General features: G+C 43.2%; 1 protein-coding gene across 10 annotated transcripts in view; it reads right to left on the minus strand.

Moving 5' to 3' along the window:
• The window catches only part of PRLR (prolactin receptor), a 255,714-nt gene that overhangs the window by 13,025 nt on the left and 215,492 nt on the right, over window positions 1–27,197 (minus strand). For 7 of the 10 annotated variants that reach the window (XM_061616207.1, XM_061616167.1, XM_061616197.1 and 4 more), the window contains 8 exons: window positions 21,320–21,436; window positions 19,474–19,606; window positions 16,746–16,915; window positions 15,228–15,394; window positions 11,173–11,314; window positions 7,248–7,377; window positions 4,727–4,896; window positions 1,906–2,072 (listed from right to left, as the gene is read on the minus strand). In XM_061616207.1, the coding sequence (XP_061472191.1) occupies window positions 1,906–2,072; window positions 4,727–4,896; window positions 7,248–7,377; window positions 11,173–11,314; window positions 15,228–15,394; window positions 16,746–16,915; window positions 19,474–19,606; window positions 21,320–21,386 (1,146 nt within the window). In that variant the 5' untranslated portion in view covers window positions 21,387–21,436. Of the gene's footprint in view, window positions 1–1,905; window positions 2,073–4,726; window positions 4,897–7,247; window positions 7,378–9,237; window positions 9,375–11,172; window positions 11,315–15,227; window positions 15,395–16,745; window positions 16,916–19,473; window positions 19,607–21,319; window positions 21,437–27,197 lie in introns of those variants that run through there. The other 3 variants (XM_061616243.1, XM_061616234.1, XM_061616253.1) reach the window with 3 other exon arrangements.

The following is a 27,197-nucleotide window of genomic DNA, read 5'->3' on the forward strand; positions in this document are numbered from 1 at the left end:
AACTATATTGTTTTGTGATGTGTTGTGAAGCGAATGACTATGGCCCAGTGAAAGGCTTTGCCTCTAAAAGGTCCAGGTTCAGTCCTTGGCATCTCTAGGTTAGGGCTTGGAAAAACCCCTGCCTGAAATCCCGGAGAGCTGCTGCCAGTCAGTGTAGATAACACTAAGCTAGATGGACCAATGGCAGTTTCCTATGTCTTCTTCCTATGTCTTTAAGAGTCTTTTTTGAATTAAGTAGTGAGGATACAAATGAAATAAATGATTGCTCTATGAAGAATTCCCCAAGACTCATTGATATTATGCGGTTTAAAATTAAATCATTTCATATACAGTGTACCAGGACAATTCCTGGTAAATATGATTTTATTACAATGGCCATATTTTTGCAATTTTATCTTTAACTGAAGTACAGATCATTTGGCTACAAGGGTGCTTCCAAACAGTAGCTGTTTTGGGGTGAGCTTGATCATAATCCGGCAAATTCAAGGTGTGCAATTAAAGTTGATTTGGTGATCTTGCACAACAAACCCAAACTCCCCTCCCCCAATCAGACTTTGTGTGACAAGGAAAGTGATGGGACATGTGGGATAACAATTGCTTGACCCAATGTTGGTTAATCTCCTTGCAAACAAATTTAGTTATTATTTTATTAAATTTATATCCCACCCTTCCTCCCAGAAGGAGCCCAGGACGGCAAACAGAAACACTAAAAGCACTTTAAAACATGAAAAAAATGCAAGACTTTAAAACATAGTAAAACAAAACATCTTAAAAACTTATTTTTTTTAAAAAAAACCCAACAACTTTAAAACATCTTAAAAAGCAATTCCAACACAGAGGCAGACTGCGATAAGGTCTCAACTTAAAAGGTTTGTGGAAAGAGGAAGGTCTTCAGTAGGCCCCAAAAAGATAACCGAGATAGTGCCTGTCTAATATTTAAGGGGAGGTAATTCCAAAGGGTAGGTGCTACACCAAAGGTCTGCTTCCTATGTTGTACGGAACAGACCTCCTGATAAGATGGTATTTTCATGAGGCCCTCACCTGCAGAGTGGAATGATCGATGGACTATATAAAAGGTAAGATGATCTTTCAGGTATCCTGGTCCCAAGCTGTATAGGGCTTTGCACACCAAAACCAGAACCTTGAACTTGGCCTGGTATCTAATGGGCAGCCAGTGCAATTTTTTCAGCAGTGGGGTAACAGATTTGCAATATCCTTCCCCAGTCAGCAGTTGCACCGCCGCATTTTGCACCAGCTGCAGCTTCCAGACCAACCTGAAGGGCAGCCCCACATAGAGTGCATTATAGTAATCCAGCCTGGCGGTTACCAGCGCACGGACAACAGTGGTCAGGCTGAATGCTCAATAAACAGGCCATCTGGAAATAGGGATGGAAGAGTCTGTCAGTTTCAGTTCCCTCAGCTTCTCATTTTTCCAATCTCAAATTCACTTCACATTTCTGCAGCAATTTTCAATTTTTTAAAAAAATCCTCATGAAAATTCTTCAGCATTTGAGTCGGAATTTCTCCTAACAAACACATTTTTGTATGCAGTTTTGACCAATGACTGGGCTCCTTCTGGGAGGAAGGGAGGGATATAAATGTACTAAATAATGTGCATATATTTGCAAGCAATTTCTTCTAACATAATGCATTTCTGTATGCTATTTTTCACTAGTATATTCATTTTATGCACACTTTCCCCTAATATATGCATTTTTGCAAACATTGGTTGGAGACTGCAACACAAAATTCAGACAAATGTGACTTTTGAAGGATGGCTGTGTCTTGGTTCTCATATTGTTTCAGGAAGTGCAAATTTGATGGATTCTACTTTAAATTTCAAACTGAATCAAATTTCTCCCCATCCTTATCTGGAAGTGACCCACAAGCTAATCATATCCTTACCTCCCACTCTTGACCCTCTTCAGGTTTTATGTGTAACTCATATTCAAGGGTTAGCCAGCCAGATCTGACGTCACCCCGTGAAGGTGGAGACCAGTTCAACAGCAGATACTGTCCATATACTTTTTTCTCAAATTCCAGGGACAGGTTTTCTGGAGGATCTGGTTGAACTGAAAAAAGAAGGATCAGAGAATATTTATTGATTAAATGCACCTGACAGAAGATCAATAAAATGCTGTAAGGTGGATTACAAAGCAGAAATTAACATAATACAATAACGCAAACAGCAAAAAGCAACACAAGCGACAACATAAAACTTTTCCTTCTAATGTAGACAGAATTAAACGATTTACCTCAGCTAAAAACCGCATCAGAAGACTAAGAGCTTAAGGTTTATTTAAAACCACATTAAAACAACAAAGGTCTAGGGTTTGTTTTAAAATACAGGTTTAAACGGCCTGGGTAAATAAAAAAGGTCTTCCCCGGATATGAAAAAGACCCTAAAGCAGTGGTTCCCAAATCTTTCATGTGCCCCCATGGACCACTTGACAATTATTGAGGGCCTTGGCAGACCACTTAACGATTTCTCTGCCTCTTGTAGCAATTATAATGCGTTGTGCTAGCTGCTGTATGATTTTTAACTGTATTTTTATTGCTTTTTCTATTTCTTACATTGCATTTTAATATAGTACAGTTTGCATTCCATAGAAGTCAAACTGTAATACCACAAAATGTAATACAAGAAATAAAAGAAACAATAAAAATACAATTTAAACTCAATATGAATATTTAAATGCAGACATGCCTCAAACCCTCCAAAGGAGGCTCATGGACTACCGGTGCCCCACAGACCAGTTTGGGAACCTCTGCCATAAAAAATATGATTATTTATTCAAGACACTCTTCAAACACTTCACACCAAGAGGACTGATGTACAAGCCGTCCTTTTCCATTACATTTCTTCTGTATCGCCATTACATATTGCTGAAGGGCCTCTTTAGCCCGCTGTATGTTCAGACAGGCATCAAAAAGAGGCTCACACAGTGACGTGAATGCATGCTTTGGACTCTCCTTTTAGCTGTTGATATCCTTGCGGCACAGAAAACTGGTATATGCTATGACCATCTTCCAGTAGTGGATAGCGTAGTGGGGACTGAGGCACATACCTGATCTTCTGGCAGGTGAGTCACTGCTGCTTATCAGGAGGGGAAGAGAGAGGGGCGAGGCAGCAGTGAGGTTGGTGTGGTGCAAATGCACCGGCTAAGCCAAGTTGGCACTCCTGCCAGTGCATTGGCACCCTGCTGCCTCTCCCTCTCCCTCACAGTAGGCAGCAGTGACTCACCCACCACCTTCCATTTCAACCTATAGTTAAAACTTTAAAGACTGACTGACTGATTCACCTGCCATGAGGTCAGGTACAGGCCCGGCACCAGTGGGTGGCCATGTCGGGCACTGGCTGATGGCCCTGTAGCTGGCCAAGGACCCCTGCCACTAGTTGAGGGCCCTTGCAGCTGGAAGGGTGGACCTCCCACTCCGGAATCCCCACCAGCAGTGGGTCGCGGGCCACAACTGGACGGTGGCATGAATTGTGGAGCAGGAGCTCCACACTCCTGGCCAACATCACCCCATATACATGTGCAGCCGGCAGGCACTTAAATACTCCCGGTTGTGCCACCTCATATGTCAGTGAGCATGCCTGCCAACACCCAATATAGCGGTGGAGGCATCAACATGCCCCTGCTGCCATCTTGGGTGAGGGTAGGCATGTGGGCTGATGTGGAAGGTGGTGCAACCAGGCGTATTTAAGTCTGTGTGCACACACACGCATAGGAGGGGTTCAGGGCCTCCTGCAGGATGTTGTCCAAGAGCCCGTGGTGGACTGGTGCTGGCCTTGGTCAGGTAAGTGCCTCCATCCCACCATGCTGCCCACTACTGCCACCTCCTCCTGCCTAGTGCCTCCACTGTGTCCATTTCCTCCTTGTCCTCACCCTCTGCTCTTGTTAGGGAAAGAAGTGCTACTTCACTCAGGTGAGGTGCTTCCATTTTAAGGACAGCTCAAGTACTCTGGAAGGCTCACTGCCCTGGCACCCCTTCCCTTACCAGATGTGGCTCACCGGGTGAGCTGGAGCCACTAGCTTCCCAGCAAGTCAGTCCCTGTTGCTTACTGGGAGAAGGAGAGGGGCAAGGCAACCACTGTGGTGCAACCACTCCAACAGGAGCACAGGATTGGCTCCACCAGTGGGCTTGCACCATGCAGACCTCTCCACTGCCTCACCCCTCTCACTCTTGATAAGCAACAGTGAGCCACCTGCTGGGAAGCTAGAGTAGCAGCTCTGCCCCACCCACCAAACCACTTTTGCCCTTTCCTCGAGGTGGGTGGGGCCTGCTCTCAGGAATGTGCATGTCAGCAGTGGTTTTTCAGGCAGTCCACAGTTAACTTATACTCAAAAAAGCAGCCTATAACTTTGCTTATAAATAGGTGACAGTGCATACATAGAACCTATGCCAAGCCTGTATTGAGTGACCCACCAAACTGAATGCAGCTTGCTAAACAAATTGTGATGTACCAGGTGTTGGAGAAACCAGACCTTCACTACAGAAAACATATAATGCGTACTGGTTCAAGAAGTGCAAATTTGGTAGTTTCTCATTAAAATGCCAACGTCTTGAAGTTCTCCTCTATCCCTAATCAAGACACATGGCTGCCCACTGTGGGGCTGAGAGTATATAAGGTGCACATCAAACTCTGGGCCACAGCTTTTAGGATCTTTAGAAAAAAATTTTTGCCAGAGCTTTCCCATAGAATCACATTTGTACTGCATACCTATATTAGCCACATCCACATAATACGGCTGAGAGACATCACTCCCGTTCTCATTAGTTGCTTTTATGGTGAAATTATACGTCACCCAAAGAGAAGTATGTTTTTTATCAAAATAACAGGAGTTGGGTCCTGCTGTTGTGTAGTCAGGGCATTCATAGTACGTTTCATCTCTGAAAAACAAAATGCGAGGGCAGGAGGAAGAAGAATGAGAAGGAAATACAAATCAAACATACCACTGTTATTTCCATCACTTGGAAATGAATAAGTTGTCCTGTGGGAAAAGCTACGAGCAGACTTCTTTCAGAGATGCAGAATGTGACAACAGTAAAACCCCAGTACTATTTACTGTTGAAAGTTTCACTTCAATCAATGCATTGTCTCGCTGTGTGCTCTGAATCTATTGACCATTAGGGACAATAGATGTAATCAGTTGCCTCTGCTTGAATTCTCTCCTTGTTACTTTCCTCAAGTTTAAGCATGCCGCTGAGTGGTTAGATTGATATTCTCAAGGCTATCATCACTTTCAGTTCCTCCTCCTCCTTCCCATAATTCTCTCTCCCCCCACCTTTTGAATTCAGTTAGGGTGCATGATTAGGCTTTCCTATCCACGGGTACTTTCTTAATAAAAGGATTTCAGTTTGTTTAACCAGAGTGGAGGAGACACCAAATCCCTCCAATTGGTGAGACATTGAACAGATGCAGGATACTGAGAAAGACAAATGGCTGCAAGCTGCTGGAGAAGAAATAGAAGCTCTTCACAAAAACAAAACATAGACTCTTACAGAATTACCAAAAGGTAAATGGGTCTTTACAACCAAATGAGATGCAGAAGGGGATATCTCAAAAGTACAGTGACGTTTATTAAGAAACTGTGGTCAAACACATTTCTGTAAGGACACTCCTCAGTACTGCTGCCTCAAGGAAGATACAGGTTCAACACTTGGATGTAAAGATAGCCTTCCTTTGTGGAGACATTGTGGAGACATGCAGCAACCACCAGGGCTCAAGAACTTGGGAAAGAAGGACTAGTGTGCAAGTTTCAGAAAAGCATTTATGGCCTGCAGCAAGCCACTAGGGCCTGGAAAGACAAACTAAACCAACTACTACTACTTAAGGAAGGGTTCATGCAAGGAAAGGCTGACACCTTCCTACACTCGAGGTTCAGAAATAAAAGATGGACATTCACCTTGACCTTTGGAGATTATTTGGTCTTAGTCACCAAGACAAGGAAGACAGTGATGAAATTGTGAGAAATCTTAGCAAGGAAATAGAAGTGAAAGAGCTAGGAGACATCTCTTACTATCTTGGAATCCAGACAGAAAGGGGAGAAAATGGAAGCTTCTTCATTTACCAGAAACAGAAGATAATGGACCTGATAGAGCACCTTGGGCTGACAGAAGCCAATGTGACAGAAACTGCAATGGAAGCGGGCTACTTTAAAGACAATGAGACCAAGGAACCATTGCAAGACAACAGTCAGTACAGGACAGGAATTGGAAAGCTCCTGTACATATCAACTGTAATAAGACTGGACATTGCAGCAGCAGTTGGGATACTGTGCAGAAAAGTTAATGCACCAACAAAGAAAGACTGGACTGCAGTCAAGAGGACAGGAAGATATCTAAAGGGAACTGCAGATCTGAAATGGATGCTACCTGCAAACAGTAATCCCAGACTGATGGGCTATATGGCTGCAAACTGGCCTGAAGACATTGAAGACCGAAAGTCCACTAGTGGGAATCTGTTCTATTATGGTCGAGTCATCAGTTGGCTAGTAAGAAACAATCAGTTGTAGCTCTCTCCTCTACAGAAGCAGAATACACATCTGCAGCACAAGCTTGTCAAGAAGCAATGTGGTTACATAGACTACTCTTAGACTTTAGAATCAATGAACCAAAGCCAACCACAATGCATGAAGACAACAAGAGCTATAAGTTGCTCTCCCAATCAGAAAGGCTGACACCACAAACAAAGCACATCTACCACTGCGTGAGAGATGCGCAACAGAAAGGACTCATTGAGCTGAAGTACTGCCCAACAGAAGAAATGGTGGCAGATGTTCTTACCAAGCCACTGCCCAGACAGCATTTTCAGGATCTTTGTGAAGTGATGCAAGACAATGAGAAGGGGGATCAGAAATTTCACTTCAATCAATGCATTGTCTCGTTGTGTGCTTTGAATCTATTGACCAGTAGGGGCAATAGATATAGTTAGTCAGTTGAAAGGGCCCCTGCTTGAATTCTCTCCTTGTTTCTTTCCTCAAGTTTCAGCATGCCTCTGATTGGTTAGACTGATATTCTCAGGGCCATCATCATTTCCACTTCCTCCTTCTTTTCTCCACAATTCTCTCTCCCTACCTTTTGAATTCAGCTAGCGTCGATGATTAGGCTTTCCTATCACGTGTACTTTCTTAATAAAATGAGCTTATTTTGTTTAAGGTAAACACACCATCTTTCATATTATCTTATATCTCTAATGAACTCTGCTGCGTAAAGCAACTCTCTTCATTACAGTTCCTTACCCTTCCTTGTTATAGAACAGAGTGTAATTGCTAGGGAGACCTCCATCGGAACTGGGCTTCCACCAGCAAGTAAAAGTTTCTTTTTCGGGAGAGCGACATCTTATTAACTCTGGCTTTCCTGGAGGTTGACCTGGATAGAAAGAGATAGGCAAGTCCATTAAGCAAGCAGAATGAAAGAGTTGGAAGGAGCCATGGAGATTATCTAGTTCAACCCACTGCTCAGTAAATGACCTGTGATTCAGCATGCAACTATGGAATCCCTGACAGATGAATGGCCAGACTCTGCTGAAATAACTCCAGTGAAGAAGAGCCTGTTCCACTGTTGAACAGCCCTTACCACTAGGAAGTGTCTCCTGATGCAGCCTTTCCCAACCTATGGGTCCCCAGATGGTGTTGGATTACAACTCCCATCAGATGCAGCCAGCATGGCCAATGGTCAGGAATTATGTAGTCCAGCAACATCTGGGGACCCAAAAGTTGGGAAAGGCTGCCCTAATGTTTAGCTGAAAACTGTTCCCTTGCCATTTCCACCCATTGGCTCTAGTCCTGCCCTCTGGAGCAACAGAGAACAAGTCCCTTCCATCTTCTGTGTGGCAGCCCTTCAGTGTGGTGAAGTGTCAGACCAGGACCAGAATCCAGAGTTCGAATCCCTGCTTAGTTATGACAAAGCTCGCTGAGTGCTATCTCCCAACCTAACCTAATTACCAGGGGGTTTGTGTGGCTAAAATTGAGAGGGTGTTTGAGGGAAATAGAACAGCCTGAGCTCCTTGAAAGAAAGGATAAACATGAAACAAATAACACTAAGTTGACCCACACATTCACTTGAAAGTCATCAGTCACTAGGTTTCACCTAAGGTGAAATTCGAAGTGAATATGGGCAATCCTCCTTAGGAAAAGCTTCCGAGGGCCTCTCCAAATGTTCTGTTTATTGTGCATTTATGATCTGTGCTCAAGATTGCTGCCCTGGACTCCTGCTGGGAGGATGGGTGGGATATAAATCAAATAATAAATAAATAATTCAATAAAGGATAGTTCCAGATTTTTTGTCCCACTTTTTTTTTGCAGGTATATTCTGCAACACGACATTGACCCAATAATATTACAGTAGCCGTGTATTTCTACTGGACTATCCACACGCCATTCTGCTTTAATAGTTGTCCTGTGATGCTTCCCCAATGTTACCGCATTATTGCTGCCTGTGGGGGCACTCTTGACTGTAGTGCAACAAAACATGAGACGACAACAACAACAAAAACACCCTGAAGCATTTGTGGTAGGAAAAGTTACAGGATTTTAGTAGAAAATGATGGGACACGCATCAGTTGGAAATGCTGCAATCTGCCCCCAAGCCTTTTGCAGGCATATACAGTATTGAAAGCAGGATTGTGTATAAACACCCTGATACCATCATGTGGACAAATCGTCATGAATGCATAATAAAAAGGTCTGAAGGAGCCCTTAGCTCTCAAGAAAAAGAAAAAACCCCAAACTGAGTCAGATGTGGGTGTCTGTCACAGGAAAGATCCACACCAAAAAAAATCATGTTGCTTCTCTGCACTCTCCTTATCCTCATTCAGTAGTTATTTTGCACCTGTGTTGTCTGATGGTCCAGCTACCTCCCTGGCTGGTTTCCAGCGTACATAAACAAAAGTCAATTGTTTGTCTTTATATTTAATCAATATGCTTCTCTAATCCTTTTTTTCTCTTGCTGTCACATTAGTTGCCCACTTACATTTGTGTTGTTTTATTCTCAATTGGGCAAGACCTCAATTTTTCAACAAAACAAAACAAAAAAACAAAAAAACTTCATGTTTTCTATTTTAAAAAAATTCTTTAGTCCAACCAAAATATCACAAAATATAGAGTGCACGCTTTTGGGCTTCCTGGAACGTAAACTTGCATACTATTTTGTGATCTTTTTGGCTGGCCAAATAAAAATATTGGCTTAATACAAATTTTGGATGTTTTTCTTATCGGCAAACATAGCTACCTTTACTTGTTAGGTCTTTGTGAACAATGCCAGGTTCTTCTTGGATTTGTTTGAACTTTTCCTGCCTCATGGATAGGGTTGAAAGGATCTGTCAATTTTGGTTCTTTCAGTTTCTCATTTTTCCAATCTTAAATTCTCCAAATTTCTGTGGCAATTTGCAGTTTTTTAAAAAAAAATATTCATGAAACATTTTCAGCATTTTAGTGTGAATTTCTGCTGATAAACACATTTTTTGCAAACAGTTTCACCAAATATAATGCATCTTTTTATGTTACTTTCACTAATATATTCACTGTTGTGCACATTTTCCCCTAATACATGAATTTTTTTAAAATACTGGATGGTTGGAGAACTTCATTACAAAATCTGGATGTGCAAATTTTGATGGCTGGCTGGTTTTCTTTGGTTCTCATATTGTTTTGGAAAGTGTAAATTTGAAAATTCAGCTTCAAACGCAAATGAAATCAAATTTCTCCCCCGTCCCTACCTGTGGAATACATTTTGTCTGAGGATCTATTACAGTTGTTTTAAATAACCTCCAAACATCCTAAAGAGATTTGAGTTTCCTGACTCTTCTGTTGGACTGTCAAGGCGAACACGCACCTGGAACCCCTAGAGGGCTATAGAGCTTGGAGGCAGGGTAAGAAGCACTTCCAGCAGCCTTTTCTCTGCCAACTATCCTCTCCCAAAGCTGCTTTGCCTATAAGAAACAGCCACTGAAGCTTTATTGCATACATTTTTGTGTGTAATGTGCAATTTAGCACTAAAACATCAGGTTTACAGACTTTCAGCTTTCTCAAACTACTTTCCCAAAGTACATCTTCACACAGGGCATAGGCAAACTATCAAATTTGCCCCCCCAGGTTGCCAGCCTGAATGGCTTTTAAAAAAGGATCAGGCAAATGTATTTCTTTTTAATTATTTAACAAAGTTTACATACCACATGGTTGTAAATAGAATCTCTAAGAGGTTTACAAAAAATCCCACCAAATATTAAAAATTAAAAGACAGAATTAAAAACATCCCTAAGAATAGTGTTGCGTGGTGCTTTGGTAAAAGATTATTTACTTGCTTTTTTGCTCTGCTTTAGAATTTGGCAGAGCTAAGAGGTTAAATGGCTCCACCGCTCCTGAAGAAGTTATCTCTGAAACAAGTACAGCAAGCAGGGCTGGTTCTAAAGGGCGGCCAGGTGGGGCACTGGCCCGAGGGCCCCCAGAGCTACAGGGGCCCCTGGAGCTACAGGGGCCCCTGAGAGGCAGCAGCCACAGATTGCAGGGCAGGAGCTTCCGCCTGCCCGCCATTCCCTCACCCCACCTACCTGTCTCCTGCCTTTTAGCATTGCCCTTAATGAAGATGGCGGCCGAGGTTTCCCTAAGGTGCTGAAGCCCCTGCTGCCATCTTGGTTGATGGCAGAGATGCATGCGGATAGCACGCACGCATGCCATCAACCAAGATGGTGGCGGAGGCTTCATCCCCTTAGGGAAACTGTGGCCGCCATGTTGGTTAATGGCAATGCTAAAAGACAGGCGACAGGTAGGTGGGGGGACACGCGCACGCACACGCACACACCAGGGCCTGGGGGAAGCTGATACCCAAGGGCCTCGGCATGCCTGGGGCGAGCCCTGACAGCAAGTAAATAAATAATCTTTATAGTACCAGAGCTTGCCTCTTTTTTTCAACTACTATTCACAGTGGCCATGTTCTACCTCCAGTGTTGGAGGCAGTATGCCCCGGAAAGCAGTTGCTGGGAACTTCCAGTAAGGAGAGCACTGTTGCACTAAGTCCTGCTTGCAGGCTTCCCACAATGGGCATCTGTTTGGCCACTGTGAGAACAGAATGCTGGATGCCTTTGCTGTGATTCAGCAGGGCTCTCCTTATGTTCTTACAGCTTCTTTATGACCTTTCAAAACAGAGAATTATGAATGATTGACTCACCACTGGGAAGCTGGATATAGCCTTCAGGGCTCCATTCACTCCTTTCACCGTGGTCTGTTATACAGCGAACCTGAATTGTATATTTCACTGCTGGGCGCAGCTGAAATATTTGATACTGTGTTTGCTCTCCAACAAAATGAATCTGGGAAGGAGTAAAGACAATGGAAACGAACAGAATTGAAGAGCAGCTGGGTTTTAAAAGGATGACATCCAAATGATGCCTCTATTCTAGCAAGAATCTCTAGAGCACTTGGCACTCCATTATCTAGGTCAGTGGTTCCCAATCTCCCCCTCCCCCGACCACTTGAAAATTGTTGAAGGTCTTGGAGGGCCACTTAATGATTTTTCTGCTGGTTGGAGCAATTGTGCTGTGCTAGATGCTGTATGAGCTTTAATTGTTAATTGCTTTCTTTATTTCTTATGCTATATTAAATTTATTGTGTTACAATTGTAATACAATAAAATACAATTTAGAACTAAAAGAAGCAATAAAAATACAATTAATAAATCAATATGCATATTTAATGTGGAAACGCCTGGGGCCACCTGAATGAAGCCCGCCAACCACTGGTGGTCCATGGACCACAACTTGGAACCCTCTGATCTAGGTCTCTAGGAGCCCTAGTCTTTTTAGGATTGAATAATGGGGGCAGAGGATACATATCTGCAAATAAATAAAATAACATCAATTTCAGATCAAGCCTGCACACTGTGTGACTTCGCCAAACCATTCAACCCACCACCAGGTCTCATTCCCTGCCAAGGACGTCTAGCATGACTGGTGTGATTTGTCTGGATTGGGTCCACAATCCATAGGCCCCTTTTAAGGACCATGACTTCTGTGGTGCTAACAGGACAGGACTTTGGGCACACATCCATACTCAGCAAAATGAGAAGGAGGGCCCCTCAAAGCAGCAGAGCTAGCATTTGAAATAAGCAAAGGAAAAATACATTGGGTGCAATTGCACATAATGGCAAGCCAAGGTTATTGGGTTAGTGAGTTAGGACCATGGTATGATCCCAGGTTTGGATGTAATGCTAAGTTGTCCCCTTCATGGCTTTTTAACCTGTGCATACCAGTGGGGGAGTGAAGGAGAAACCATCAGGCTGCATGCACAACATGTGGTTCATGCACAGTATGGTTGAGAGCCAGTGTGGTGTAGTGGTTAAGGTGTTGGACTGTGACCTGGGAGACCAGGGTTCGAATCCCCACACAGCCATGAAACTCACTGGGTGACCTTGGGCCAGTCACTACCCTCAGCCTCATGAAAACCCTATTCATAGGGTCGCCATAAGTTGGGATCGACTTGAAGGCAGTACATCATCATGGTATAAGTCACAAACATTGGCTTACCATTACATGCAAAAATGGACATAAAGAACAGCCTGCTGGATCAAGCCCATGGCCCATCTAGTCGAGCTTCCTGTTCTCATAGTAGTCAACCAGATGCCTGTGGGAAGCCCGCAAGCAGGACCTGAGCACAAGAGCACTCTACCTTCCTGCGGTGTGCAGCAACTGGTATTCAGAAGTCTGTGGTCTCCAACTACAGAGGGCTAGTAGCCATTCATAGCCTTATCCTCCATGTATATTCCCAATCCTCTTTTAAAACCGTCCAAGTTGATGGCCATCATTGCCTCGTGTGAGAGCAGATTCCATAGTTTAACTATGCACTTTGTGAAGTACTTTCTTTTGTCTGTCCTGAAACTTCCAACATTTAGCTTCTTTACATTGCCATCTAAAGAGATGGTTCTGCCGTATACGACCATTAAATTTAGAGTCTAAAATTACTTAACTACAGCACTGCATGACTTAGCCAGCCTCTCTCTTTTAGAGACATTTCAATGGACATTTTAGGCAGGAAAATATAAAAAATGAGCCATTTTCTGGTGACCATTTGGTACTTTTTCTGGGATGGACATTTGCATCCATTTCACAGCTGAGCCAACGTCCAGTTTCTCTGCCACTGTACAATGAGAGTTTCTTAACTTGCTTCAGTCCCCCTGCTGATATTTTACTTTGTTCCTACACAGAGGAACACTTAACAGGCCTTGGAAACAGCTATATTTTTCACTTTTCAGTGCTCCTGTTTTAATGGACTTTCTTATTGCTAACATGACAAATCAAGCTTGTCATGCTCATGAATCTAAACAGTTCTTCCAAGGAAGCTTTGAAATGAAAAGCATGTAAGAAGGGTGGGCCTCTTTTTCCATAGCCCCCTATGTACTAAGCATATTAATCAAAACTACTTCAGCATATTCCTTTCATGATGTCTGAGTCACTTTTTGAGGCTGGCAGGATGACCAAATTTTTAAAATTTCTTTTATTCATCCTGGAAACAGAATCCTGCTTGCAATCTACTTATTTACTAGCAACATAGAGAAACTGCTTTATAGTATTTCAGATTATAATATAGAACATAGACAGCTGCTTTAAACCAAGTCAGACTAACTGGTCCATCTAGCTCAGTACTGTCTACACTGACTGGCAGCAGCTCTTCAGGGTTTCAGACAAGGGACATTCCCAGTCCTACCTGGAGATGCCAGGGATTGTACCTGGGACCTTCTGCATGCAAAGCAAACGTTCTGCCGCTGAGCTATGGCCCTTACCCATTATCTACTTCGCTATTGTCTGTTCCGAGTAGAAGCAATAGCTCTCCAGAGGTAAAGGTGTTTTTTTTAATCCATTTAAATGGTGATGTGAAGGATTAAATCTGGGACCTTGTCCATGCAAATCATGTACTCTGGTACCAAGTTATGATCCCTTCCTGACAGGAGGATATACCAAGGAAAGGATATGGCCCATATGTCAGTGACACCCTCTCCACTGATTTGAAAAGACGCAGACTGCACTAAAAACATGTTAGCCAAGAGAGACTACTCTTGAATATATGAAGCTGCTTTATACAGAGTGAGTCAGACCATTGCTCCATCTGGCTGTGCAACAGGTCTCAGGTGGAGGTCTTTCCTAATAATACTATTTGAGATCCTTTTACTCAGAAATTCCAGGAATTGGTCTTAACCTGGGACGGTCTGCATGTAAATGATGTGTCACCCCACCGAGGTACAGTCTCTTCCTGAAGATTTTCTTTGGGTACTTCCAGACATGGATGACTTAACAGCACCCAATCATTGCTGTTCTGGTTTAAGTGGCAACTCTGACATAGCAGCTCTGCTCCCAGACTTCTGGAACTGACATAACATTCTGTAGCCCGTTGCCCAGCTCCTTTTCCCAACCCCAAAAGTGTTTTTGAAGGGTGTATGGATGATTTTATTTGGAACATAATGTAGGGAAACTACTCCTTCCCACGCCTTTAATCACTCCCACCTTTAATCATGACTCCCCTGCTGCTGCAATGGGAGCAGAAAGAAACAGATATAAGGACAATGCTATTTGGAAAGGGAAGGATTAAACTGATAAAGTTGATTGCTACAGAGGAGAGATGAATCATCGAACAGGAAATGGGTAAAGCAATCTGTTCCACCAATAACCAGCCCTACTGAACCTATTGCATATCTGTGCAATAGGCCATTCATATCTGGGGAAAATACACAGCTGCTCCATTGTATTAAAAAGGTGGATTTTCTGAGCTCTAGAAGAAGAAGAAACAGGAAAAACCCAAGAAGCTGAACAGGGAGAACATTTGTTCAGAATGCCATGCATATTTATTTATTTATTGTACTTATATACCGCCCTATAGCCGAAGCTCTCTGGGCGGTTTACAGTATATGTGAGTATGTGTTCAATCCCTTTTTACAGGGCAGTGTGGCTATTCCAGAGGAAATGCCCAGTGTGGAAGAATCCCATCTCTTATCCTAACATTTTAGTCAAAGATGTCCAAAATGAAACAGGTTCAGTGCATTTGTATAACCTTGACTAGGGTTTACAACAGTATATGACAGTGTTTGAAGTCTTGTTTTCAAAATGGTGGACTTGCATTAGCTGCTGTCTTTCAGAGCCTCCTTTGTAAATAAGGGAATGGCAACAGCACCCACCTTTCTATCTCATTATTTTTAGAGGAAGGCCACCCATTAGCAAAAGAATGCACCTTGCTTACCTCCCATTCTTTCCCTCCTCCAGGCTTCAATCGCAGTTCATAATAACATGTTTGCCAGCTTGTTCCATCATTAACCAGTGGGGGTGGTGACCATCTTGCCCACACATACATTATCTCTCTCAACTGTTTGGCTTCCAGAGATAGATCCATGGGAGGGCCTAGCTTAACTATACAAAGGAAATGTTCAGAAGTCAGTATTTTTATTTCTTCTCCCAAGGATACCTCCATTGATGATTCTGTATGTGAACTAATAGAATCAAATGAAAAGACAACAGGGAGAAGATATAAGGAGCTGCTGTGTAATGAGGCACAGGAATGGGGAGCCTATAGCCCTCTAGATGTTGTTGGACTCCAACTCCCATCAGCTCCACCAGAACGACCAATGGTCAGGGAAGATGGATATTTTAATTCAGCAATATCTGGAGGCCCACTGGTTCTCCATCCCTGAATTAGATCAATAATTCATCTAGGCCGATACTGTCTAGGAATGGATGAATAGATCAATTCCTAGCACTGTCCATCTTGAATAGCAACAGATCTCCAGTATTTCAGACTGAGATCTTTCCCTGCACTGTTACCTAACAGCCTTTTTAGTTAGACAGGTCAGGAACCAAGGCTGGGACTTTAAACATGTGGAACACGTATTCTAGTACACTGAGCTATGGCTCCCAGTGACAAAGTTATCAGAGTCCAATACTCTTCCCTCTTCTGATTTTAAACTTCACTAATGACTAGCATGCTTTCAGAATTGCTGTTTCTCCAAATGCCTTTGGCCTTCACTGCCTGAGTTTAGACAATGTTTGAGGAAATCATGATGCTGATGAATCAGTTAGTTCCACTCACCCACCCAAAAATGTTGCTTTAGAGCAGTGGTTCTCAAACTTTTTTGGTTCGTGGTGCACTGTAAAACATATAAAAATTTTCTGGCGCACTTCGTGTACAAAATTAAAAATATATTAATATATTTGAAACTATGAATAAAAATAACAAACTATAGAAAACTATTACTTACCCTATACAAATGGGTTTCTTCTCATTTTTAAAATATACTTTCATAATATTTGAGGCACACCTAGCCACCTCTTAGGGCGCACCAGTGTGCCTGGGTGCACCGTTTGAGAATCACTGCTTTAGAGCAAGGCTCTGTTTCAAGGCTCTGTTTCATCAGAGCATAATAAGAGTGCTGCTGGATCAGGCCAATGGCCCATCTAGTCCAGCTTCCTGTTCTTACAGTGGCCAACCTGATGCCTATGGGCAGCCTGCAATCAGGACCAGAGCGCAAGAGCACTCTCCCCTCCTGTGGTGTCCAGCAACTGCTATTCAGAAGCATGTGGCCTCTGACTGTGGAAGCAGAGCATAGCCATAATGGCTAGCAACCATTGATAGTCTTATCCTCAGTGTATATTGCTAATCTTTTAAAAAAGCCATCCAAGTTGGTGGCCATCACTAGCTCCTGTGGGAGCAAATCCCATAATTTAAATGTGAGTTGCATGAGGCTTTCTGGATTTCTGGTCTTACCTAAGGTTTTAAGATCCACATAATGAGGGTCAGAGATATTACTTCCCATGTCATTGGTAGCCTTCACTATGATCTTGTATGTTGTCCAAAGTCTGGTTAAACTTTTATCAAAATAACAGGAACTGGGGCCTCCAGTTATATAGTCTGGACATTCATAGGCCTTTTCTCCTCTGAAATAAAATAATTTAAAAATAGTAAACGTCCTGTCCATACTCACCAGAACAAATAAAGCACGTAGGTAAGTACTGAACTCACTAGTCAGCTTAAGCTTAATAACTTCACAATTGCAAATGCATAACACTGAGCTGGGTCCACTTGGTGTCATTGGGGATTTATTTCATAAAAATATAAGAGCCTACTGGATCAGACCAAAAGCCCTCCTTGCAGATGCTTTGTCTAGATGTTGTCCGTTGGACAGCAGATGCTTTCAGAAAGCCCATAAGCAGAGCAATAAGGCAAGAGCCCTCCTTCCAGTGAAATCTTTAATTTATTTATTTATTTATTTAGTTAAGACATTTACAAACTGCTTTGTTGTTGTTATGTGCCTTCAAGTCGATTACAACTTATGGTGACCCTATGAATCAGTGACCTCCAGGAGCAACTGTCATGAACCACCCTGTTCAGAGCTTGTAAGTTCAGGTCTGCGGCTTCCTTGTGCAGTCAATCCATCTCTTGTTTGGCTTTCCTCTTTTTCTATTCCCTTCTGTTTTCCCAGCATTATTGTCTTTTCTAGTGAATCTTGTCTTCTCATGATGTGTCCAAAGTATGATAACCTCAGTTTCATCATTTTATCTTCTAGTGACAGCTCTGGTTTAATTTGTTCTAACACCCAATTATTTGTCTTTTTCGCAGTCCATGGTACAAACTGCTTAATTATTCACATTTCTAAGTGGTGTACACAAAAACAAAACACACAGAAAATGAAGCAGCAAAACCATACAATTTTATCATAAAACTAAATATTAAAACCAAACATGCCTTAAAATGCTTGCTGGAACAAGAAAGTCTTAAGTCATGCGCCTGAAGTTCAGCAAGGAGGGTCCCTATCTAATCTCAGTTGAGAGGGAGTTCATGCATAGCCTTGGGCCCACATCAATGAATGTGCACATTGTTGGCAATTGTGAGAATGGTGTTTTTTTAAATATGGGGATATTTATTTAAGTCCTTCTCAGAGCAGACCTATTGGCTGCAAGTTGGTCATGTTTATTATCCTCAATGGGTCTAGTCTAGGTAGGTCTAATACTGAATACTACCCTGGGACTCCAGAAAAAATGTTATGTGAAAACATGCCTTATTTGCCACTCTGAGAAAACAGAGATTAAGGCTGCAATCCAATACACACTTACCTGGGAGTAAGTCCCATTGAACCCAATGGAGCTTACTTCTGAGTAGACATGCATTGCATTGCACCATAATCCTGGAACTTTAATCAAAATCTTTTCAGGGGGAAGAAGGTGGCACGGTTACTCATTGTTTTATCTTGCAACTCTGAATGTCTTCAACAAAGTGTTGTCTTCCTCTCCTGAATCTGTGCAAGGAAGAACAAAGGACACTTCTTAAAGTGGCTGAAGCTCCTCGGCTGCTTTGCACAGAGAGCGAGGAGAGGTGGTGATGCCTTCCTTCTGGGATTCTTGTGTTACTGTGGTGAGCACTGACAGTGCACTCCTAAGACCTGTGAACATCCTGCAAGCAAATCAGGACGAATGCTTGTGGTCGCATCACCCGCCCATAAAGAAATCAGAACAAATGAGCAATAAAGACATGAGAGAGTCAAATTCTGCTGCTTCCTAAGTGTGCTTTAAGATGGTAGCCTAAAAGCAGAATTGGAGTTCTTCGTGTGGATTCCGGTTAGCACTGAAGGACAGCAGGGCTCTCATGCCTTTAACATCTGAGTGGCTGGCAGATATTAAACAGAGTCAGCATATATGCAAGATCCACTGGAAATGAGGAGATTTCATGGCAGCAAAGGTCAAGAGCAGTGAGAGTTTGCCCTCTCCAACCTGAAGGCTAGTGCCAAGGATATTTTGGTGACCACAGATGTGGCTGGACATGGTATTGACATCCAGCATGTGTCCATGGTGGTGAACTATGACATGGCTAAGAACACAGATTATATCCACCGCATTGGTCGAACCGGACGAGCTGGCAAAAGCGGCGTCACCAAGGAGGACTCTGCAATCTTCTATGACCTTAAGCAAGCTATCCTTGAGAGTCCAGTGTCTTCATGCCCACCAGAACTGGCCAACCATCCAGATGCCCAGCATAAACCAGGAACCATCCTCACTAAGAAGCGGCGGGAGGAGACTATTTTTGCCTGAGTCCTGTAGAGCTGCTATTCAAGAGGCCTGTCTTAACCATGACCAGGGGACACACTCTGCCACTATCTGGAGCCTGGGCAAGGCTGAGAGGGAGAGAACCTCCTGCTGTGAAATGGCTCTTCCAGTCCCAGGTGCTTTTTTAAGGCAGTGGCTTTCAAATGTTTTTTACCTTCAAAAAAACCTGGCTGAATGCGGTTCTCTTATTGTGACACATTTAAATATTTTTTCTTTTCTTTTAATAATGTTATTTGTTATTTAATTTTGAGAATTGCATTATTGAATTGATGTATTATGATGTGGTGTTATATTCATGTTTTTGTAAGCTGCCTTGAGGGCCTTTTGGCCATAAGGCGGGGTATAAATTTAATAAATAAATAAATAAATACATACATACATACATACATACATACCCTTCTATGCTGTACAGTAGAGTGTAATTTGTAGGAAGTCCACCATCTGAATCAGGTTTCCACCAGCAAGTAAATGTTTCATTCCCTGAGGATCGGCAACTTCTTATTGTAGGCTTTCCAGGAGGTGACTGACCTGAGGAAATGCAATCACAAATTAAATTATTGTCACAGGGGCTCTGAGAGATTAAGAGCCTGGACTGTGGGTTTGAATCTGTTTTCGAAAGCAGTGGTGGTTCTGAGTCCCTCTTTTTTTTCCTTATTAGAGGACTACTGTAGTTCAGTATTGTGGCTCAGATCAGAAAGACTTGAATTAAAAACCTCTGTTTATCCATAAAACTCACTGGATGGTCTTGGATAAGTCACTATCTCTCAGGGTCAATATTGCAGCCCCTGAAGCCCAGCCACCCAATGTCTGATGCCAGAGAGGGCTATTACTCTCATGCTCTGCTTGTAAACTTCCTAGAGGGATCTGGCTGGCAATGGCAGGAAACAAAATGCTGGGCTAGACAGGCCTTTGTGTCATCCAGCAGGGCTCTTAGAGGATACCCTGCAGGAACAGAAAAGTGGTTACTGGCGATGTAACTCTATCTGAGAAGACACAGCTCGTATTTACTAGATATGTCCCCAAATGATTAGATTATGAGAAGCTTGAATCTTCCTGATCCATCTAGAAGACTAATTATGGCTTACATATTACCTCTGGATATTTCAGTTACACTATTTTGCTATGTCTAATTCCATTGGTAGATAAGGAAACGGTTATTCACCTTCTTACTGCAGCTAGAATGACTATCAGCCAAAATTGTGAGGTGGAGGAGAGGCTCCATCAGTCATTAAAGATTTGGGATATTATGTATATCAGGGACAGCCAACGTAGCACCCACCAGAAGCTGTTAAATTACAATTCCCATTTAGCCGCGCTGGCTGGGACTGATGGCAGCTGGAGTCAAATGACATCTGGAAGGTACCACATTGCTCACCCCTGATGTATATACTGATAGATTTTAGTCAGAACTGGAGAAAGGTCAACAATCACATAATATGATTATAGGAAAATGGAAGAGTTTTTAATCATTTGTTGTCAGACTCGAGTAAGCAAACAGGGATGAGCATGATTGTCAACCCGACCTGAGTGACTTATGACACAGCAAAACACCCATGGCAGATCATCACAACAAAGAAGATGCGTCCAGTTCCTCACGCTCCATGAATTTGTCTAACCCTCTTTTAAAGCCATCCAAGTTGGTGGCCATCACTACCTCCTGTGGGAGCGAATTGCACAGTTCAGCTATGCACTGTATGAAGAAATACGTCCTTTCATCTGTCCTGAATCTCCCACCATTCAGCTTCATTAGATGATTCGGGGGGGTTGTATTATGAGAGAGAGAGAAACTTCTCCCTGTCCACTGTCTTCACACCATGCATAAGTTTATGTAGCTCTGTTGTGCCCCCGCTTACCTTTTTTCTTAAATAAAAAGCCCAGATGATATCTGTTACACTTACAGCACATGCACACCCCATCTAAAAAGAAAGACACTTTTGTGCACCATGGCAATTATGCAAATCAAGCCAAATATAATTAATGATCTAACTAACTGATGGATCAGCTAAAACTCTTATGATTGATTGACTAGCCCAATTCCTTTAATTGGATGACAGACCTATAACCAACTCATGAGAACATGAAGACTGCTGAGAAGGTACATTAATAATATCTGTATAGATCACACTGCTAGCTGTTGGTGGCTGTTTGAAAGAGTTGTGAATATCACAAGACTTTTAAACAAAACGCTTTCAGGATCTTCATTTAATTTTCAAAAGGGGCAAGAATGTTTTGAATGCTCACCATTAACCAACCATGTGTTTAGAGAAAGCAGCAGAATAAATACACCTGATGGTGTATCTAGCCTCATGTTGGTCTCACCTTCCTCCTCCTCGACCCCCAGGAAGGAATGAAAGTTCACTAGGAAATAAGGAAAACCAACAACATTTACTAAAGCTCCTTGGTGGTGCACATTCAGTATCTCCTGTTTTCAGTTTTTGGCTAATGAATCCCTTTTATGCACCCAGATGGCACCCAAAGGTTTATAATGCTTGCGTTTGATAGAATTGCTGGCTCTGGCAGATGAAGGGTGCTCCACATAATCAAATGTAGCCAGACTTTAGGAAAATCCAGAGCTGAATGAATTACAGAGGCACAAAGGCTATGTTGAGTGCACAATTCAACCGGTCCATTCATGAATAACCCATTTTCTTTTAGAAAGGCAAAATAAAAATATAAAAAAGCAAAAATATTATGACTATACAAAATAGTATAATGGTTAACTTCCAAGCTGGGTGTCATATGAATAGAAACCATCAAGACCTAGCCTAGAATCTAAACAAGCTGACAGTAGTGTCCCGCGAACAGAGTTCTAGTTGGGGGTGTTTCCACCAGCAAACAGGGAGTGGGATTTTTTCACCAGTCTCCCTTTCCCTCTCTATCCCCTTTCCCCCTCAAAAAAACTTGCTATGGAGTAGATTGATATCCTTTGGTATGAGAGGGGAAGAGCCATAATTCAGTGACAGAGCATCTGCTCTGCATGGAGAAGTTCCCAGGTTCAATCCCTGGCATCTCTCAGTAAGGCTGGGAGAGACCCCTGTCTGGAATCCTAGAGAGCCACTGCCAGTCAGTGTAGACAATACTGAGCTAAAGGGACCAATGGTCTGACTTGGTATAAGAGAGCTTTCTATGTCCCTACGAGTGGTGGTGAACATAAGAACATAAGAACATAAGAAGAGCCTGCTAGATCAGGCCAGTGGCCCATCTAGTCCAGCATCCTGTTCTCACAGTGGCCAACCAGGTGCCTGGGGGAAGCCCGCAAGCAGGACCCGAGTGCAAGAACACTCTCCCCTCCTGAGGCTTCCGGAAACTGGTTTTCAGAAGCATGCTGCCTCTGACTAGGGTGGCAGAGCACAGCCATCATGGCTAGTAGCCATTGATAGCCCTGTCCTCCATGAATTTGTCTAATCTTCTTTTAAAGTCATCCAAGCTGGTGGCCATTACTGCATCTTGTGGGAGCAAATTCCCTAGTTTAACTATGCGCTGAGTAAAGAAGTACTTCCTTTTGTCTGTCCTGAATCTTCCAACATTCAGCTTCTTTGAATGTCCACGAGTTCTAGTATTATGAGAGAGGGAGAAGAACTTTTCTCTATCCACTTTCTCAATGCCATGCATAATTTTATACACTTCTATCATGTCTCCTCTGACCCGCCTTTTCTCTAAACTAAAAAGCCCCAAATGCTGCAACCTTTCCTTGTAAGGGAGTCGCTCCATCCCCTTGATCATTCTGGTTGCCCTCTTCTGAACCTTTTCCAACTCCTTTTTGAGATGAGGCGACCAGAACTGTACACAGTATTCCAAATGCGGCCGCACCGTAGATTTATACAACGGCATTATGATATCGGCTGTTTTATTTTCAATACCTTTCCTAATTATCGCTAGCATGGAATTTGCCTTTTTCACAGCTGCCGCACACTGGGTCGACATTTTCATCGTGCTGTCCACTACAACCCCGAGGTCTCTCTCCTGGTCGGTCACCGCCAGTTCAGACCCCATGAGCGTATATGTGAAATTTAGATTTTTTGCTCCAATATGCATAATTTTACACTTGTTTATATTGAATTGCATTTGCCATTTTTCCGCCCATTCACTCAGTTTGGAGAGGTCTTTTTGGAGCTCTTCGCAATCCCTTTTTGTTTTAACAACCCTGAACAATTTAGTGTCGTCAGCAAACTTGGCCACTTCACTGCTCACTCCTAATTCTAGGTCATTAATGAACAAGTTGAAAAGTACAGGTCCCAATACCGATCCTTGAGGGACTCCACTTTCTACAGCCCTCCATTGGGAGAACAATCCGTTTATTCCTACTCTCTGCTTTCTGCTTCTTAACCAATTCCTTATCCACAAGAGGACCTCTCCTCTTATTCCATGACTGCTAAGCTTCCTCAGAAGCCTTTGGTGAGGTACCTTGTCAAACGCTTTTTGAAAGTCTAAGTACACTATGTCCACTGGATCACCTCGATCTATATGCTTGTTGACACTCTCAAAGAATTCTAATAGGTTACTGAGACAGGACTTTCCCTTGCAGAAGCCATGCTGGCTCTGCTTCAGCAAGGCTTGTTCTTCTATGTGCTTAGTTAATCTAGCTTTAATAATACTTTCTACCATGGTTCTGATCCAGATGCGGGTTGACACCCATGGCCTGCTTTTCTACAAAAGAAAAAAAAACTGATAGAACAAGAGATCGTGATGTCAGGGACAGAAGTTAAGCTAACTGGCCTGTAATTTCCGGGATCCCCTCTGGATCCCTTTTTGAATATTGGTGTTACATTCGCCACTTTCCAGTCCTCAGGCACGGAGGAGGACCCAAGGGACAAGTTACATATTTTAGTTAGCAGATCAGCAATTTCACCTTTGAGTTCTTTGAGAACTCTCGGGTGGATGCCATCCGGGCCCGGTGATTTGTCAGTTTTTATATTGTCCATTAAGCTTAGAACTTCCTCTCTCGTTACCACTATTTGTCTCAGTTCCTCAGAATCCCTTCCTGCAAATGTTAGTTCAGGTTCAGGGATCTGCCCTATATCTTCCACTGTGAAGACAGATGCAAAGAATTCATTTAGCTTCTCTGCGATCTCCTTATCGTTCTTTAGTACACCTTTGACTCCCTTATCATCCAAGGGTCCAATCGCCTCCCTAGATGGTCTCCTGCTTTGAATGTATTTATAGAATTTTTTGTTGTTGGTTTTTATGTTCTTAGCAATGTGCTCCTCAAATTCTTTTTTAGCATCCCTTATTGTCTTCTTGCATTTCTTTTGCCAGAGTTTGTGTTCTTTTTTATTTTCTTCATTCGGACAAGACTTCCATTTTCTGAAGGAAGACTTTTTGCCTCTAAGAGCTTCCTTGACTTTGCTCGTTAACCATGCTGGCATCTTCTTGGCCCTGGCGGTACCTTTTCTGATCTGTGGTATGCACTCCAGTTGAGTTTCTAATATAGTGTTTTTAAACAACTTCCAAGCATTTTCGAGTGATGTGACCTTCTGGACTTTGTTTTTCAGCTTTCTTTTTACCAATCCCCTCATTTTTGTGAAGTTTCCTCTTTTGAAGTCAAATGTGACCGTGTTGGATTTTCTTGGCAATTGGCCAGTTACATGTATGTTTAATTTAATAGCACTGTGGTCACTGCTCCCAATCGGTTCAACAACACTTACATCTCACACCAGGTCCCGGTCCCCACTGAGGATTAAGTCCAGGGTTGCCGTCCCTCTGGTCGGTTCCATGACCAACTGGTCTAGGGAATAGTCATTTAGAATATCTAGAAACTTTGCTTCTTTGTCATGACTGGAATACATATGCAGCCAGTCTATGTCTGGGTAGTTGAAGTCACCCATTACTACCACATTTCCTAGTTTGGATGCTTCCTCAATTTCATATCTCATCTCAAGGTTTCCCTGAGCATTTTGATCAGGGGGACAATAGATCGTTCCCAGTATTAAGTCCCTCCTGGGGCATGGTATCACTACCCACAACGATTCTGTGGAGGAGTCTGCCTCTTTTGGGGTTTCAAGCTTGCTGGATTCAATGCCTTCTTTCACGTATAGAGCGACTCTGCCACCAATACGTCCTTCCCTGTCCTTCCGATATAGTTTATATCCAGGGATAACCGTATCCCACTGGTTTTCTCCATTCCACCAGGTCTCCGTTATGCTCACTATATCAATGCTCTCCTCTAAGACCAAGCACTCCGGTTCTCCCATCTTGGTTCGGAGGCTCCTAGCATTGGCATACAGGCACTTGTAAGCAGTGTCTCTCTTCAAGTGTCTTTGGCACTTGTGGTTTGGCCTGTGGTAATTCTGCTCTTCTGAATTTATATCCTGTGCCCCTGCTCTCACAATGCCTACTTCTAGGCCTACCCCTTTTAAAATTCCATCATTTCTTTGGTTTTTATCCCAGGGGGGAGGTTTATTCCGAACCGGACCTTTCTCAGCTCCTGTCGGGTTTCCCCCCTCAGTCAGTTTAAAAGCTGCTCTGCCACCTTTTTAATTTTAAGTGCCAGCAGTCTGGTTCCATTCTGGTTCAAGTGGAGCCCGCCCCTTTTGTACAGGCCCGGCTTGTCCCAAAATGTTCTCCAGTGCCTAACAAATCCAAACCCTTCCACCCGACACCATCGCCTCATCCACGCATTGAGACTGCGAAGCTGGGCCTGTCTGGCTGGTCCTGCGCGTGGAACCGGTAGCATTTCAGAGAAAGCCACCTTGGAGGTCCTGGCTTTCAGCATCCTACCTAGCAACCTAAATTTTGCTTCCAGGACCTCACGGCTGCATTTCCCCATGTCGTTGGTGCCAACGTGCACCACGACCACTGACTCCTTCCCAGCACTGTCTACCAAACTATCTAAACGACAGGCGATATCCACAACCTTCGCACCAGGCAGGCAAAACACCTTGCGGTCCACACGCCCATCACACACCCCACTGTCTATGTTCCTAATGATCGAATCACCCACTACAAGGATCCCTCCACCCCCTGGAGATATATCCTCGGCACGAGAGGATAGCTGCTCATCCCCCAAGGAATGGGTCCCTTCTAAGGGATCGTTTCCCTCTTCCTCAGCTGGATGCTCTCTTTCCCCAAGACCATCGTTCTCCATGATAGCAGGAGAGCTATCATCGTTGGAGTGGGACACAGCTATAACGTCCCTGAAGGCCTCCTCCACACACCTCTCTGCCTCTCTCAGCTTTTCCAGGTCCGCCACCTTGGCCTCAAGGTGCAGGGTGCCACCACCCCACCTCACCCCATATTCCAGTGAGAGAGTCCTGTGGGTCCCAGTCCCCCCTCTCAAATGAAAGGAGCCCTTCCATTCACAGTGGGCTAGTTAGGATCCAAGTCCAAAAGTTTATCCTTTGATGCCAGTAGAATTAAACATGGTGTACACTATATAAAAGCTACAGAAGGCCAGTCACATGGAAGTCTAAAGGGAATTTGTTGACTGGTGTAATATTTGGAGGAGCACTTTGGCTAATACAGTACCTCTCAATTAGACTGGTTCTTTATCTTGCAGTTATTACATAATTCTCCAGCTTTGCTGATAAAATCACACCTTTGTTTTGCCTTATCCATTCGCTCCTTTCCTCTACAAGGCACTCATCAGCTGTCCACAATTAATCTATGAACTGTCTCATGTTTTCTCTGCTGCACCCGGAGAAAGTGAGAAGCTAGCAACATAACTCAGTTCAGTTTTTTTTTCTTTGAAACACTGATTAAGCAAGTAGCTTATCCCTCAAACCATTAGCAAGGCACAAGAGACTGCCGAGAAGCTGAATTAATTCTTTGCATCTGTCTTCACTGTCGAAAGATGCTGGACAGATACCCACAACTGAACCAATATTGTCAGGGAAGGTGTCTGAAGACTAGAGAGATGCTGTTCTTCCTCTGTCATGAGCTGACATCACGATCTCTTGTTCTATCAGTTTTTTTTTCTTTTGTAGAAAAGCAGGCCATGGGTGTCAACCCGCATCTGGATCAGAACCATGGTGCTGGGAAGAGTGGCTTAATCCTTTCTTCCTTGCCATTTTCCAGATGAGAATCACCTTTTTCCAAAGCAGCAATGGGCCCCATTAGGCCTCATCAAGATCCCAGACATACACACACACACACACACATTTTAAAAGGTGAAAATACACCG

Source organism: Rhineura floridana, chromosome 1, assembly GCF_030035675.1.
Source record: "Rhineura floridana isolate rRhiFlo1 chromosome 1, rRhiFlo1.hap2, whole genome shotgun sequence".
NCBI lineage: Eukaryota > Metazoa > Chordata > Lepidosauria > Squamata > Rhineuridae > Rhineura > Rhineura floridana.